Source organism: Lutra lutra, chromosome 5, assembly GCF_902655055.1.
Source record: "Lutra lutra chromosome 5, mLutLut1.2, whole genome shotgun sequence".
NCBI lineage: Eukaryota > Metazoa > Chordata > Mammalia > Carnivora > Mustelidae > Lutra > Lutra lutra.
Genome location: NC_062282.1, coordinates 102,294,455 through 102,309,898, shown reverse-complemented (window position 1 = coordinate 102,309,898; position 15,444 = coordinate 102,294,455). Strand labels below are relative to the sequence as shown.

Here is a 15,444-nt window from a genome sequence, read left to right as displayed (position 1 = left end):
TCAGTAAAATGGTTAAGTACTGATTGGTTAGTACAGCAGCATGATCAAGTCTTAAAAAGACACTCTATTGGTTATTGCTTAATATTTATATTTTGCCTTTAAAATTACATATAAGTTTTGCTGAGATGCGTTACTATATTTGAGCTAACTAAATTAAATACTTTAGATTTGGAATTTGTGATTTTAGAAAAATTTTTTGACTATTATAAAAGTTTATTTAACAAAAAAGTTCAATATGAAAATGCACATGGACCTGATTTTTATATTGTAGTAGAACAGGTACTGTGGAAAGGGGACATGTGGAAGCAGTTGATTCTTCTGATGAACACATCCATTATATATACTTGGTCTAAGGCTTCTAACATGATGATACTATTTCCTCATATTACCACCATTCCAATATTGTTCTGTTGCCCATTGGTTGTCATGTCCACACATTCATCTATCACAAGACTCATAAATGGATCGAACTCCCGCAATATTCTTGGACATGTCTGCCACCACTTAATTTCATTGATAATTTCTTGTCCATAAATTTTTTCAACTCAGGAGAGTGAGCTTTGCTCATGGGGTCTACTTGGGGAGCTCAAAGATGCCTCCAATCAGAATTCATGGCGTCTCTCGGGCTCCCGCCGTAGGCCCGGCCTAGAAATTTTTTAATAAAAAAATAATCAAAACATTGAATAACACATTTTCGTGTCACAAATCTTCCTTTTTCTATCAAACTTCCTAATTAGTAAGCATGATATATTGTGATAGAAGGATTGTTAGCATTCCACTGTGAACCATATAGTTCTCTAGCCTCTCTAGGCCTCAGAGTTTTCTCCTAGAAAATGATGTTTAAAGGCTTCTTTAAAGTCTGTTCTTCTAAAGGCACCATATTTTATAATTATCTGAATTGTAATATCTGTAAATGGGGAATTGTCAGATTAATGAAGGTAGAAAAATCTTAAAGTATCATATGTATCTCAGTGGAAAAACAAAGGTACCTTTCTGATGTCTTTTACTATAAAATGGAATCCCCCCCCGAAGTGTCTGAATAACAGACAATAAACTATAGTTGTTTTTTAATGAGTTTATGTACCATATCATGCCTTTGTTTTTATTCAAGTGTGTGGCTAGAGCACAGTGGTAATATTTGTTGAAATAAACTTAAATCTTTTTATAATAAAGTTTAAATAAAATTAAACTTAAAATTTTCCCCCAAGATAGTAAAATTCCTGCAAAAAGAAAGTCTGATTTACTTTTTTTTGATACTAGAAATATCTTCTATGAAATTAAGTTACATAAATAGCATTAATGTAGAGAAAGTTTAATATTTTGATAGAAGCATGGTGTTCTTGTCCTATATTTTCTTAAAACAGACTTCACTAATCTCTAATCAATTGTCATTTCAGATTCCTATTAGCCTGTCAAATGTAGGCTTTGTACCTCTTTATGGTGGAGATCAGACTGAGAAAATTCTTGCTCTTTTTGCACCTGAGGACTCACTCACAGGTCTCTTTTCTGCTTAATCTTTATCAATTGAGGAACTTTTCTCCAAACAGTTATTAAAAAGTAGCTGCATGAGGGGCGCCTGGGTGGCTCAGTGGGTTAAAGCCTCTGCCTTCGGCTCAGGTCATGGCATTCGGGCTCTCTGCTCAGCGGGGAGCCTGCTTCCTCCTCGCTCTGCCTGCCTCTCTGCCTACTTGTGACCTCTGTCAAATAAATAAATAATATCTTAAAAAAAAAACAGCTGCATGAAAGAATTTAAAAAAGTGTTTCAAACTAAATTTTGGAAAATAAAATTTTCACTTGCTTGTAATAAAATGTTTAATGTGTGAAATAAGATAAAGTGGTATAAAATGGGGCCACATTGTATAATAAAGTGTGGGTATATTTAAAGTTACCTATATAAACTTTTTCAAATAATAATATATACTGTAAAGCTTAAGTGTTAATAATCATTTATTCTGTTTTAGCTGTGGCACTTTATCTTGCTGATCAGTGGTGGGCTATTGATGATATTGTGAAAACATCTGTCCCTTCTAGAGAGGGGCTTAAGCAGGTAACAAGATCCTATAATTTAAAAGTGTTTTTTCTGAGATCATTTCACAATATATTTCCCATAGACACTGATAATTGTTGAAATTATTGAGTACTTCTCCATTTTAGTATAACCAGGTTGTAGTAAACCATTTGAGTTTCATTGTTGTGATGAAACTGGTAGTCTGATTGGGCTTCCTCAATATTACATGGTTCTAAAAGTATCAGAGAATTGGGTGATGAAGAGCGAATATCTATGGGTCACTTGAACTGGAGTGACCTGTATTGACGTTAGCTTCTGATTTTCTAACAGGGTAGAGAAAAAGTTGTTCTGTCTGTATATTTGCCGAGGTTCTCGGTCTCTAGGAGAAACTGACCAGAAAACTTCCTGTCAATAGGGCCATGTCAGGTGGTCTATTCAAGTGTACTAATCAGTGGACCAGAAGGGAGATCCTTAGTAGCATACTGCCAGACTTTCTCCTTTTTTCTGCCGCAGTCATCATTTTATCGTTTACTTAGAGAAAGACACAGTGGCATGCTGATCATTTCTGCCTGCCACAGTTCTGAATGGGAGAACAATCTGTGAAAGGCAGAATTAAGAAGCAAAGAGCGTGATGATCAAACGTGATGAAAAGTAGTACCCAAGTGTTCAAACAATTAACTGCACATGTATACCATGAAAAACAAGCTAAAAGAGCATATAGGAAGATGATTGGGCTTTAGTTAATTAGAAGTAAAACCAAGGTAAGCAAAAAAGCTAATAAAAACACTTAAGCTTATATAGGCAAAGCCCCCACTGTCTTAACAACATCTTCACTGTTGAGTTCTGTAATATCTACAAGTCCCAGTGGAGAGATTAAGGATGTGGGGCAGTTTCAAGGGAGAGGACTAGAATGGCCAGAGTGCCCAAAATTGCATTAGATCAGTCTTTTCCTTTAGTTGTTCCTGTGGCATGAAATTTAGGGGAATGTCGTTTTTTTTAAGCTGTGTGGCTCCAGGGTATCAAAGTCTAGTCTTTGGCTGTGGTCAGCTCAGGATGAAGAAGAATTTTATACTGGTCAGAGCTGTTCAGGGAAGGAATGGATTGTCCTGAAAGCTAGTGAACTTTGTCATTTCCTATGTTGTTTGGTATCTGACATCCTGGAGTGTGTAGTATGGTTAAGGTGAGAGTAGAGTGTGTATAGTTAATGATTTTTTCCCCTTCACTCACCTAATTAGAGGGCACTCTTGTGCTTCTTTAAGCAGACTTGAGGAGAAATAAACTTTATGGATAGAACTCTTGTTTTTAGTGATGAAAGATGTCTATAGGGGAAAACCCCATCATTTGATGTCAGAAAGTTGGTGAGGGGGTCCCAGTGACCATGTGGCATTGCATGTAGGAATTGAGGCTCTGCTTCCATTCTGTGATTGCCCAAGTTTGTTTTTATCAGATTTGCTTGTGCCACTGTCATCGCTCATATGATCTAGCAAGAAGGGTCTTTGGGTTTGTGTGTGGAGTGAACTGGCAATTCCTTAAAGTTACACAACCAGGACATGACTGTTAAATGAAAATTTTACCTGGAAAGATGAGAAAGGCCTTGCTCACCAAATAAGGTAATTTGTTCTTAAAGTCTTAGAGGATTACATGAAGCTCTCCCCCCCGCCCCCCCCCGCTTTTTATTTACTATTGAGGCTAAAGGAGTGAAAAAGTTGAAGCAGTAGAGGTGGTGGGGCAGCAATTAGCTTGGGGGGAGACCTCAGATCTGGGCAATTGGAAGAAAAAAGAACACACTTGAACACTGAGGAAGAGATGCAGGGCATTGGTACATTAGAATCTCGTTTTACCTGTTTTAGAATTTTGCTGAGGCAGTATTTCATGCATAATATGTGTTTGTAGAAATGGATTATTACTCTTATGAATGATGGGTCTCATCTGTGTGATGAAGGGTTTAAGAAATCATTTTGAGTGTATTCAAAGTGCTTTGAATACTAGACTGAGGTGTGGAAGCAGGGAGCAAGGTAGGTAGCATTCTGAATGGATATATATCATAACTGTTGAGCCTGGTGTCTGACTCTCTTTCCAGGTGAGAACTCTTGGGGAGAGAGTGGTTCTGTATGTTCTGAATCGAATTATTTATAGAAAACAGGAAATGGAGAGAAATGAGATACCATTCCTGTGTCACAGCAGTACTGATTACGCCAAGATTCTTTGGAAGAAAGGAGAGGCCATTGGGTTTTATTCAGTTAAGCCTACAGGTGAGTCTTTAAAAGTTATTTAAACTATTTATTATGGAAACCTCCTTTTTAGACCCCATACTATATCGGTATCTTTTTGAGTGACTCTTTAGAGTTTAAATTGAGGTGATTTTACTTAATATTTCTTGGGAGTGTTTCTACCTTTCTCTGTAAATGAGGGTTGTTAGGAAAGTCTTGAAGAACAAAACAAAAATAAACGTTTGACAGAGGGTAAGATTTCTCCATGTATGTACAAAGAAAGTTGTGCATTGAGTCTCCTGTTTGACTCCCTACCACATCCTTCCCTTTATTTAAAGTGGTTGATTCCTGCTGTTGTCACTGTTCTGGGCTGCTTTTAAAATAGTTGTCTACCCGTGGACCAAATGCGTAGCCTTTGTCTCCCTCACACAGCTGATTCAGCCTGGCTTATTAAGGGCAGCTTTGCTGATTACCATGAAAAACAAAATAATATATATAGAGAATTCAAATAGCTTTGAAACTGTTAATCTATAAAGTTCGGATTTTTGATCCTAAGACCCAACTATACCCTATTCCTAAAAGATGGGTGGAGCTTCATTCTGCGTTACCTATTTTCCTGCCATTTCTGCTCCCTAGAGGTACTGGAGCCAGAAAGATTTAACTTGCTTTGATCCATGTACACATACACCCTACACCTTATAACCTCACAAAACAAAGTTGGCCTTTTCTGTACTTTGACCAGAAGACCTTTCGTAGAGAACACTCAAATTATTTTCAGCCTTTCGCACATTTTACACCTTCCATATTCAGCCCTTTTGGTCAGATCAAGTCTAAAGATGATACTGAATTCACTGTTGGTGTACAGAACAGTTGTGACTGATGCCTTAATCACATAATTAGTACACACTTAAGAATTAGTTAAAAAAAAAAGATAAGAATTAGTGCGTGTAGTTGGTGAGAAGAAGGTCACTTTTTCTCAAAAATAAAAAACCGAGATCTGTATACTTTAAACTGGTTTGCTGTTTTATTTTTTTCCAAGATTCATTTATTTAGTGTAGAGGAAGAGAGAATGCACACCTGGGGGCAGGGTTAGAGGGAGACGGGGAGAGAGAATCTCAAGCAGAGACTCCCTAATGAGTACAGAGCCTGACTTGGGGCTCCATTCACAACCCTAAGATTATGACCTCAGCGGAAATCAAGAGCTGAATGCTCAGACAACTGAGCACCCAGTTACTCCAGCTGATTTGCTGTTTTAATAAATACTTTGGTTCTCCTCTCATTTATTCTTGTATAAATTTGAAGTAGAATCAATAATTTATGTAACTTCAGAAAGATCATTATACAGTGGCAGGAAAATAATGTTGGTTAAATGGAAGCATTTCATAAAAGGCATCAGGTTTTTTTTAATGTTTTAATTAGTTTGGGGTTGAGGTATGTTTTAATTGCATTATGCTTTATTTTATACAAGGTGATTCCTAAGGTAATTGGAGGATTCCCCTCCTCCCCCCACTTCTCATACTGGCTCCAGGGGAGTTCTTACTGAAACTAGCTCATAAATATTCGAAGCTCGTATTAGTCTATACTTATTTAGAGCTTAAAGTTACACAGTTAAAGGGCATAGCATTCCTCTTTCAGTATTTCTGATCAGTACTTGATCCAAGAGTGTGCTTCTCTTTCTGTCATGTGCTTTTAGGACTCCTTCTTTCCTCTATGACCTGTCCTCTCTTTTTGCTTGTTGTGGTAGTTAACTAAATTTTATATCCTTGAGTTTCCAAGTGCTACTTGTCTACCACTTTTAGCCCCTTCCATACTTCTCTACTAATTGCATCACCTTCTTACTGCTTATTTTAGTTCTTTCCCACTTTAAACTCTGGCTGTCATCAGGTAACAGTGGAATTAGGTGTCCTTATACTAGCCTTTGAATTAATAACCATTTAATTCAGTCTAGAAGCATTTTTTTTTAAGGAAACCCAGATGTACAATATTTTGAAAAAACTGTCCAAAACAAATACTAAAACATTTTGTGGTAGAAGTATTACTAATATATGTTTCAGGGGAAAAAAACTGTACCAGTAACAAAAAGATTAAATCTTTATTAAACAGATTTGGTGTTGAATGAGAGCCTTATGGTATAACTTACTATTTATGATTTTTTAAAAAAGATTTTTATTTATTTATCTGACATAGATCACAAGTAGGCAGAGAGGCGGGCGGAGAGAGATGGAGAAGCAGACTCCCTACCGAGCAGAGAGCCCAATGTGGGACTCAATCCCAGGACCCTGGGATCATGACCTGAGCCGAAGGCAGAGGCTTTAACCCACTGAGCCACCCAGGCACCCACTATTTATGATTTTTAAATCGAATAGCAAATCATTATATTGGGATCATCATTGGGATGTAAAAAAGAGTTTTGATGTATAAAAGGAGACTGTGGTTCAAATCCCATTAAGTACAATTAAATTTAAGAAACTACTTAAGTTCTTTTTAGCCTGAATTAAAGAGATCACTGTGGGGGACTTAGAGATGTTTGTATGTTTTTGGGTTAGGTAGATGTCAGATTATTAAAAATAGTTCTTCACAGTAGATTGTTGTATGAAATCTGGCACCTGACTCTGAGGGAGCTCACAGAATTGAATAATGTCATCATAACAAAAGGTTTTCTGGTCTCTTCTATGGTTATTAAGCACTTTGATCTATAAAAAAATGGAATAGGATTAATGCTAAATCTTGTCTCCTTCTGGTATTAAGTAATTTTCGCTCACGGAATCATAAACCCCCAAAAAAGTGAGCTCCATTTGTTTCATAGGAGATGTATGTTTATATTTTTGTACAGGTATGCTTTTGCAGTGAAGAACGGTTGGATAATAAATATGTAATCCAGGTATAAAAATATATTACATCAGGATAACATTCTGTAGAATAAGTACAATAGAAATAGAAGTTCAAGAAAAAGGAACATATAAATTTTTTTTTAAAGCTTTTATTTACTTGAAAGAGAGTAAGATAACAAGTAGGCAGAGAGTCAGGCAGAGAGAGAGGGGGGAAGCAGGCTCCCTGCTGAGCAGAAAGCCGGACGCGGGGCTTGATCCCAGGACCCCGAGATCATGACCTGAGTAGAAGGCAGAGGCTTAACCCACTGAGCCACCCAGGCGCCCTGGAACATTACAAAATTCTTGAGTGTTAAGGAGGTTAGTTCAATAGTAAAGGAATAGTTTGTTCAGTGGATGATGAGGGTCATCAAAGTAATAATAGTTTTTAGGGTCCATTTGATACAAGACCCATCAGTATCATGGACTCCTGATCTATAATGTACTGAGAAGGGCATAACATCTTTTTTTAAAAAAAAAAAATTTTTTTTTTTTAAATTTCAGCGTAACAGTATTCATTGTTTTTGCACCACACCCAGTGCTCCATGCAATACGTGCCCTCCCCAATACCCACCACCTTGTCCCCCCAACCTCCTACTCCCAGCCGCTTCAAAACCCTCAGGTTGTTTCTCAGTGTCCATAATCTCTCATGGTTCACCTCATAACATCATTTTTGGTATTTTTGCCCATAAAAACCCATAACCTTAATTTTATAATGAGAGGACATTAGACAAAGCCAAACTGAAGGTTATCTACAAAATAACTGATTAGTAATCTCTAAAAGTGTCAAAATCATGAAAGACGAAGGTGGAATAATTATCAAAGACCAGAACTAAGAATACTAAACTAAATCAGGTGTGGAATCCTGATTGGATTCTGAAACAGAAAAAAAGCGTTAGTGGCAAAATTGGTGAATTTTGAATAAGGTCTGTAGTCAGTAGTACTTTGTCAATATTCCTTTTCCTGTTTTGGTAATAGTACTTTGGTTGTGTAAGATGTTAACATTAGGGAAGCTGGATGAAGGGTATGTGGGACTCTGTATTTTTGTGACTTTTTATGAGTCTAAAATTTGTAAGATAGTTTCTTAAAAGTTAAAAGTGGATCATGGAGGCAGTCACAGGACTGCTTTTTTTCTTTGCAGTCTAATAGGGCTGTTGTGCTCTAAACAATGTACACATTGAACTTTTTTTTTTTTTTAAAGATTTTATTTATTTATTTGTCAGAGAGAGAGAGAGGGAGAGAGCGCGCGCACAGAGCAGACAGAGTGGCAGCAGAGGCAGAGGGAGAAGCAGGCTCCCTGCTGAGCAAGGAGCCCGATGTGGGACTCGATCCCAGGATGCTGGAATCATGACCTGAGCCAAAGGCAGCAGCTTAACCAACTAAGCCACCCAGGGGTCCCCACATTGAACTTTGATTAAAAACTAAAAGTGAACATTTAGAAAAGTGGAACTATATCCAGAATCTTATCAGTGTCTGCTGCAAAACTGGCTGAACTTTTGAAGTCCTCACAGGATCTGTAATGATAAAAGGGCTGTGCTAACTACAGAACTGCTAATGAGAAATGTCCACATGCAGCTGAAAAGCAAGAAGCCCCTTTGTTAATTCAGTGGAAATTTTATAACTCTTTGCCCTATGTCAAGAAATAGAGAAGGTGAAAATTTGTGTAAATCAGATACCACATTTAATATAGATGAGCTGGATGGAACAAAATTGAGGACACCCATTAGCTGCTGTTTTAGAATTGTCCATTATTATTTGGCTTCAAGTATGAACCATCTTGATGAATTCGAAAACCTGTATTTTGTGAGAGTCCAATCAAAGAACCGTACGAAGGAAGCACAGTTTAATAAACAGGTACTGTAAATCATATTGTTGAGTCACAAGGGATTTACAGTCACTGCTAAGAGACATGTTTTTGGTTTCTGTAATCCTCATTTGAAGTAATTCATATTGAAAGCGTTTTTCCAGGGCGCCTGGGTGGCTCAGTGGGTTAAGCCGCTGCCTTCGGCTCAGGTCATGATCTCAGGGTCCTGGGATCGAGTCCCGCATCGGGTTCTCTGCTCAGCAGGGAGCCTGCTTCCCTCTCTCTCTCTCTGCCTGCCTCTCCGTCTACTTGTGATCTCTCTCTGTCAAATAAATAAATAAAATCTTAAAAAAAAAAAAAAAAGAAAGTGTTTTTCCCTCTCATCATTTGCTAGTCAGCTTTCCTTGTGATTTTTAGACTTTTTAACAGAGCTATGTCTGTGGTCTTCCCTCTTTTTGGACAAATCGCTCATGTCCTGTTCACTGAAATTCAGCTCTCTATCCCTTCTGTTTAAAGATTTTTTAAGGGACGCCTGGGTGGCTCAGTTGGTTGGACGACTGCCTTCTGCTCAGGTCATGATCCCGGAATCCTGGGATCGAGTCCCACATCAGGCTCCCAGCTCCATGGGGAGTCTGCTTCTCCCTCTGACCTTCTCCTAGCTCATGCTCTCTCTCACTGTCTCTCTCTCAAATAAATAAAATAAAATCATTAAAGATTTTTTAAAAAGGAATATCAAAACTGATATAAAATGATAAAGACTAGTAGTACAGCTAAAGGCAAAACAGAAGTTTGTGTTGGAAGAATGAGGTTATATTGTTGAGTCTTGAGTCTGTCTAGGTGTAATCCTTTTTTTGAAGGAAATGAGCAAAGACATGGGAAAGTCCCAGCAACTGTTTTGCTACCTGAAATGTGTCATTTGGAAATGGTTACTTTGTTTGCATGTGAATTTCTAGCCACCCGAAGGGCCACTTGCTTTCCGATAAGCATTCTCTTATGAGGGTGATTGCTTCTCTTAGGGCTGATTGCATTGTCAGTGTAGACACAAAGATAGCTGGTCTTGCGTTCCTGTGCCTTCAAAGCACCAAAAATTTTGTGGATGAAACGGGAAATTACAGTCATTAAATAACTGCTTATAATTCAGTTTGATAAATGCTGTATTTGAGGTATCAATAACAGTAGTCATTGAAAAATGGAACAGTAAGTTTTGCCTAGAGGAAGGTGTCACTGAGAAAGTGCTATTTAAAATAAAAGTGGCTTTGGGGGGCGCCTGGGTGGCTCAGTGGGTTAAGCCGCTGCCTTCGGCTCGGGTCATGATCTCGGAGTCCTGGGATCGAGCCCCGCATTGGGCTCTCTGCTCAGCAGGGAGCCTGCTTCCTCCTCTCTCTCTGCCTGCCTCTCTGCCTGCTTGTGATCTCTCTGTCAAATAAATAAAATCTTTAAAAAAATAAAAATAAAAATAAAAGTGGCTTTGGGGGCGCCTGGGTGGCTCAGTGGGTTAAGCTGCTGCCTTCAGCTCAGGTCATGATCTCAGGGTCCTGGGATCGAGGCCCGCATCGGGCTCTTTGCTCAGCGGGGAGCCTGCTTCCCTCTCTCTCTCTCTCTCTGCCGCCTCTCTGTCTACTTGTGATCTCTCTCTGTCAAATAAATAAATAAAATCTTTAAAAAAAATAAAATAAAAGTGGCTTTGAAGGGGAAGGAGAATGTCAGTAGGCAGAGAAGGGGGAAGGGAAAGAACAATCTTAGTGAACATATAAATGGAATAAAAATATATGAAAGGCAGAGTCATGAAAGTTCAAGGTGTAGTTGGGATGCCACCTTAGGTAAGCTAAAGGACTTTTAGGATAAGCTAAAGGACTAAAGGATAGCAATAGAGTGGGAAGAGGTAAAGATGGAGGGTCCTCTTATTTTATTTTATTTTTTTAAAGATTTTATTTATTTATTTGACAGAGACAGTGAGAGAGGGAACACAAGTGGGGGGAGGTGGGAGAGGGAGAAGCAGGCTTCCTGTGGAGCACGGAGCCGGATGTGGGGCTCGATCCCGGAACATTGGGATCATGACCTGAGCTGAAGGAAGACACTTAACGGCTGAGCCAACCAGGCGTCCTGGAGGGTCCTCTTATGAAGGGTCTTAAATGCCAATTTCACTGGCAAGAAGCTATCAGTGAATTTTTTTTTTTTAAAGATTTTATTTATTTATTTGACAGAGAGAGATCACAAGTAGATGGAGAGGCAGGCAGAGAGAGAGAGGGAAGCAGGATCTCTGCCGAGCAGAGAACCCGATGCGGGACTTGATCCCAGGACCCTGAGATCATGACCTGAGCCGAAGGCAGCGGCTTAACCCACTGAGCCACCCAGGTGCCCGCTATCAGTGAATTTTATGTAGAGATAACAATTAAATATTTTAGTGAAGTAATTTTTTTTTATTAATTTTATTTTTTATAAACATATAATATATTTTTATCCCCAGGGGTACAGGTCTGTGAATCACCAGGTTTACACACTTCACAGCACTCACCATAGCACATACCCTCCCCAGTGTCCATAATCCCACCCCCCTCCCAACCCCCCTCCCCCCATCAACCCTCAGTTTGTTTTGTGAGATTAAGAGTCACTTATGGTTTGTCTCCCTCCCAATTCCATATTGTTTCATTTACTCTTCTACCCCCTTAACCCCCCATGTTGCATCTCCTATCCCTCATATCAGGGAGATCATATGATAGTTGTCTTTCTCCGATTGACTTATTTCGCTAAGCATGATACCCTCTAGTTCCATCCACGTCGTCGCAAATGGCAAGATTTCATTTCTTTTGATGGCTGCATAGTATTCCATTGTGTATATATACCACATCTTCTTTATCCATTCGTCTGTAGATGGACATCTAGGTTCTTTCCATAGTTTGGCTATTGTAGACATTGCTGCTATAAACATTCGGGTGCACGTGCCCCTTCGGATCACTACGTTCGTATCTTTAGGGTAAATACCCAGCAGTGCAATTGCTGGGTCATAGGGTAGTTCTATTTTCAACATTTTGAGGAACCTCCATGCTGTTTTCCAGAGTGGTTGCACCAGCTTGCATTCCCATCAACAGTGTAGGAGGGTTCCCCTTTCTCCGCATCCTCGCCAGCATCTGTCATTTCCTGACTTGTTAATTTTAGCCATTCTGACTGGTGTGAGGTGATATCTCATGGTGGTTTTGATTTGTATTTCCCTGATGCCGAGTGATATGGAGCACTTTTTCATGTGTCTGTTGGCCATCTGGATGTCTTCTTTGCAGAAATGTCTGTTCATGTCCTCTGCCCATTTCTTGATTGGATTATTTGTTCTTTGGGTGTTGAGTTTGCTAAGTTCTTTATAGATTTTGGACACTAGCCCTTTATCTGATATGTCCTTTGCAAATATCTTCTCCCATTCTGTCAGTTGTCTTTTGGTTTTGTTCACTGTTTCCTTTGCTGTGCAAAAGCTTTTGATCTTGATAAAATCCCAATAGTTCATTTTTGCTCTTGCTTCCCTTGCTTTTGGCGATGTTCCTAGGAAGATGTTGCTGCGGCTGAGGTCGAAGAGGTTGTTGCCTGTGTTCTCCTCAAGGATTTTGATGGATTCCTTTCTCACATTGAGATCCTTCATCCATTTTGAGTCTATTTTCGTGTGTGGTGTAAGGAAATGGTCCAATTTCATTTTTCTGCATGTGGCTGTCCAATTTTCCCAACACCATTTATTGAAGAGGCTGTCTTTTTTCCATTGGACATTCTTTCCTGCTTTGTCGAAGATGAGTTGACCATAGAGTTGAGGGTCTATTTCTGGGCTCTCTATTCTGTTCCATTGATCTATGTGTCTGTTTTTGTGCCAGTACCATGCTGTCTTGATGATGACAGCTTTGTAATAGAGCTTGAAGTCCGGAATTGTGATGCCACCGACTTTGGCTTTCTTTTTCAATATTCCTTTGGCTATTCGAGGTCTTTTCTGGTTCCATATAAATTTTAGGATTATTTGTTCCATTTCTTTGAAAAAAATGGATGGTACTTTGGTAGGAATTGCATTAAATGTGTAGATTGCTTTAGGTAGCATAGACATTTTCACAATATTTATTCTTCCAATCCAGGAGCATGGAACATTTTTCCATTTCTTGGTGTCTTCCTCAGTTTCTTTCATGAGTACTTTATAGTTTTCTGTGTATAGATTCTTAGTCTCTTTGGTTAGGTTTATTCCTAGGTATCTTATAGTTTTGGGTGCAATTGTAAAAGGGATGGACTCCTTAATTTCTCTTTCTTCTGTCTTGTTGTTGGTGTAGAGAAATGCAACTGACTTCTTTGCATTGATTTTATATCCTGACACTTTACTGAATTCCTGTACAAGTTCTAGCAGTTTTGGAGTGGAGTCTTTTGGGTTTTCCACATATAGTATCATATCATCTGCGAAGAGTGATAGTTTGACTTCTTCTTTGCCGATTTGGATGCCTTTAATTTCCTTTTGTTGTCTGATTGCTGAGGCCAGGACTTCTAGTACTATGTTGAATAGCAGTGGTGATAACGGACATCCCTGTCGTGTTCCTGACCTTAGCGGAAAAGCTTTCAGTTTTTCTCCATTGAGAATGATATTTGCGGTGGGTTTTTCATAGATGGCTTTGATAATATTGAGGTATGTGCCATCTGTCCCTACACTTTGAAGAGTTTTGATCAGGAAGGGATGCTGTACTTTGTCAAATGCTTTTTCAGCATCTATTGAGAGTATCATACGGTTCTTGTTCTTTCTTTTATTAATGTGTTGTATCACATTGATTGATTTGCGGATGTTGAACCAGCCTTGCAGCCCTGGAATAAATCCCACTTGGTCGTGGTGAATAATCCTTTTAATGTACTATTGAATCCTATTGGCTAGTATTTTGGCAAGAATTTTTGCATCTGTGTTCATCAAGGATATTGGTCTGTAGTTCTCTTTTTTGATGGGATCCTTGTCTGGTTTTGGGATCAAGGTGATGCTGGCCTCATAAAATGAGTTTGGAAGTTTTCCTTCCATTTCTATTTTTTGGAACAGTTTCAGGAGAATAGGAATTAGTTCTTCTTTAAATGTTTGGTAGAATTCCCCCGGGAAGCCGTCTGGCCCTGGGCTTTTGTTTGTTTGGAGATTTTTGATGACTGTTTCAATCTTCTTACTGGTTATGGGTCTGTTCAGGCTTTCTATTTCTTCCTGGTTCAGTTGTGGTAGTTTATATGTCTCTAGGAATGCATCCATTTCTTCCAGATTGTCAAATTTGTTGGCGTAGAGTTGCTCATAGTATGTTCTTATAATTGTCTGTATTTCGTTGGTGTTCGTTGTGATCTCTCCTCTTTCATTCATGATTTTATTTATTTGGGTCCTTTCTCTTTTCTTTTTGATAAGTCTGGTCAGGGGTTTATCAATCTTATTAATTCTTTCAAAGAACCAGCTCCTAGTTTCGTTGATTTGTTCTATTGTTTTTTTGGTTTCTATTTCATTGATTTCTGCTCTGATCTTTATGATTTCTCTTCTCCTGCTGGGTTTAGGGTTTCTTTCTTGTTCTTTCTCCAGCTCCTTTAGGTGTAGGGTTAAGTTGTGTACCTGAGACCTTTCTTGTTTCTTGAGGAAGGCTTGTACTGCTATATATTTTCCTCTCAGGACTGCCTTTGCTGTGTCCCACAGAGTTTGAACCGTTGTGTTTTCATTATCATTTGTTTCCATGAATTTTTTCAATTCTTCTTTAATTTCCTGGTTGACCCATTCATTCTTTAGTAGGATGCTGTTTAGTCTCCATGTATTTGGGTTCTTTCCAAATTTCGTCTTATGATTGAGTTCTAGCTTCACAGCATTGTGGTCTGAAAATATGCAGGGAATGATCCCAATCTTTTGATACCGGTTGAGACCTGATTTAGGACCGAGGATGTGATCTATTCTGGAGAATGTTCCATGTGCACTAGAGAAGAATGTGTATTCTGTTGCTTTGGGATGAAATGTTCTGAATATATCTGTGATGTCCATCTGGTCCAGTGTGTCATTTAGGCCTTTATTTCCTTGTTGATCTTTTTGCTTGGATGATCTGTCCATTTCAGTGAGGGGAGTGTTAAAGTCCCCTACTATTACTGTATTATTGTCAGTGTGTTTCTTGTTGGACAGATCCTTTGAGTATGATATACTGTCCTTCCTCATCTCTTATTATAGTCTTTGGCTTAAAATCTAATTGATCTGATATAAGGATTGCCACTCCTGCTTTCTTCTGATGTCCATTAGCATGGTAAATTCTTTTCCACCCCCTCACTTTAAATCTGGAGGTGTCTTCGGGTTTAAAATGAGTTTCTTGTAGGCAACATATAGATGGTTTTTTTTTAATCCATTCTGATACCCTGTGTCTTTTGATTGGGGCATTTAGCCCATTTACATTCAGGGTAACTATTGAGAGATATGAATTTAGTGCCATTGTATTGCATGTAAGGTGACTGTTATTGTATATTGTTTCTGTTCCTTTCTGATCTACTACTTTTAGGGTCTCTCTTTGCTTAGAGGACCCCTTTCAATATTTCCTGTAGAGCTGGTTTGGTGTTTGC

General features: G+C 38.7%; 1 protein-coding gene and 1 pseudogene across 4 annotated transcripts in view; one reads left to right on the top strand and one right to left on the bottom strand.

Moving 5' to 3' along the window:
- Positions 1-15,444, top strand: part of FAM169A (family with sequence similarity 169 member A) — a 117,815-nt gene that overhangs the window by 57,967 nt on the left and 44,404 nt on the right. For all 4 annotated transcript variants that reach the window (XM_047730471.1, XM_047730470.1, XM_047730474.1 and 1 more), the window contains exons 3-5: positions 1,398-1,497; positions 1,962-2,047; positions 4,089-4,260. In XM_047730471.1, coding sequence (XP_047586427.1) covers positions 1,398-1,497; positions 1,962-2,047; positions 4,089-4,260 — 358 coding nt within the window. The remainder of the gene's footprint in view (positions 1-1,397; positions 1,498-1,961; positions 2,048-4,088; positions 4,261-15,444) is intronic.
- Positions 261-627, bottom strand: LOC125100185 (small nuclear ribonucleoprotein G-like; annotated as a pseudogene).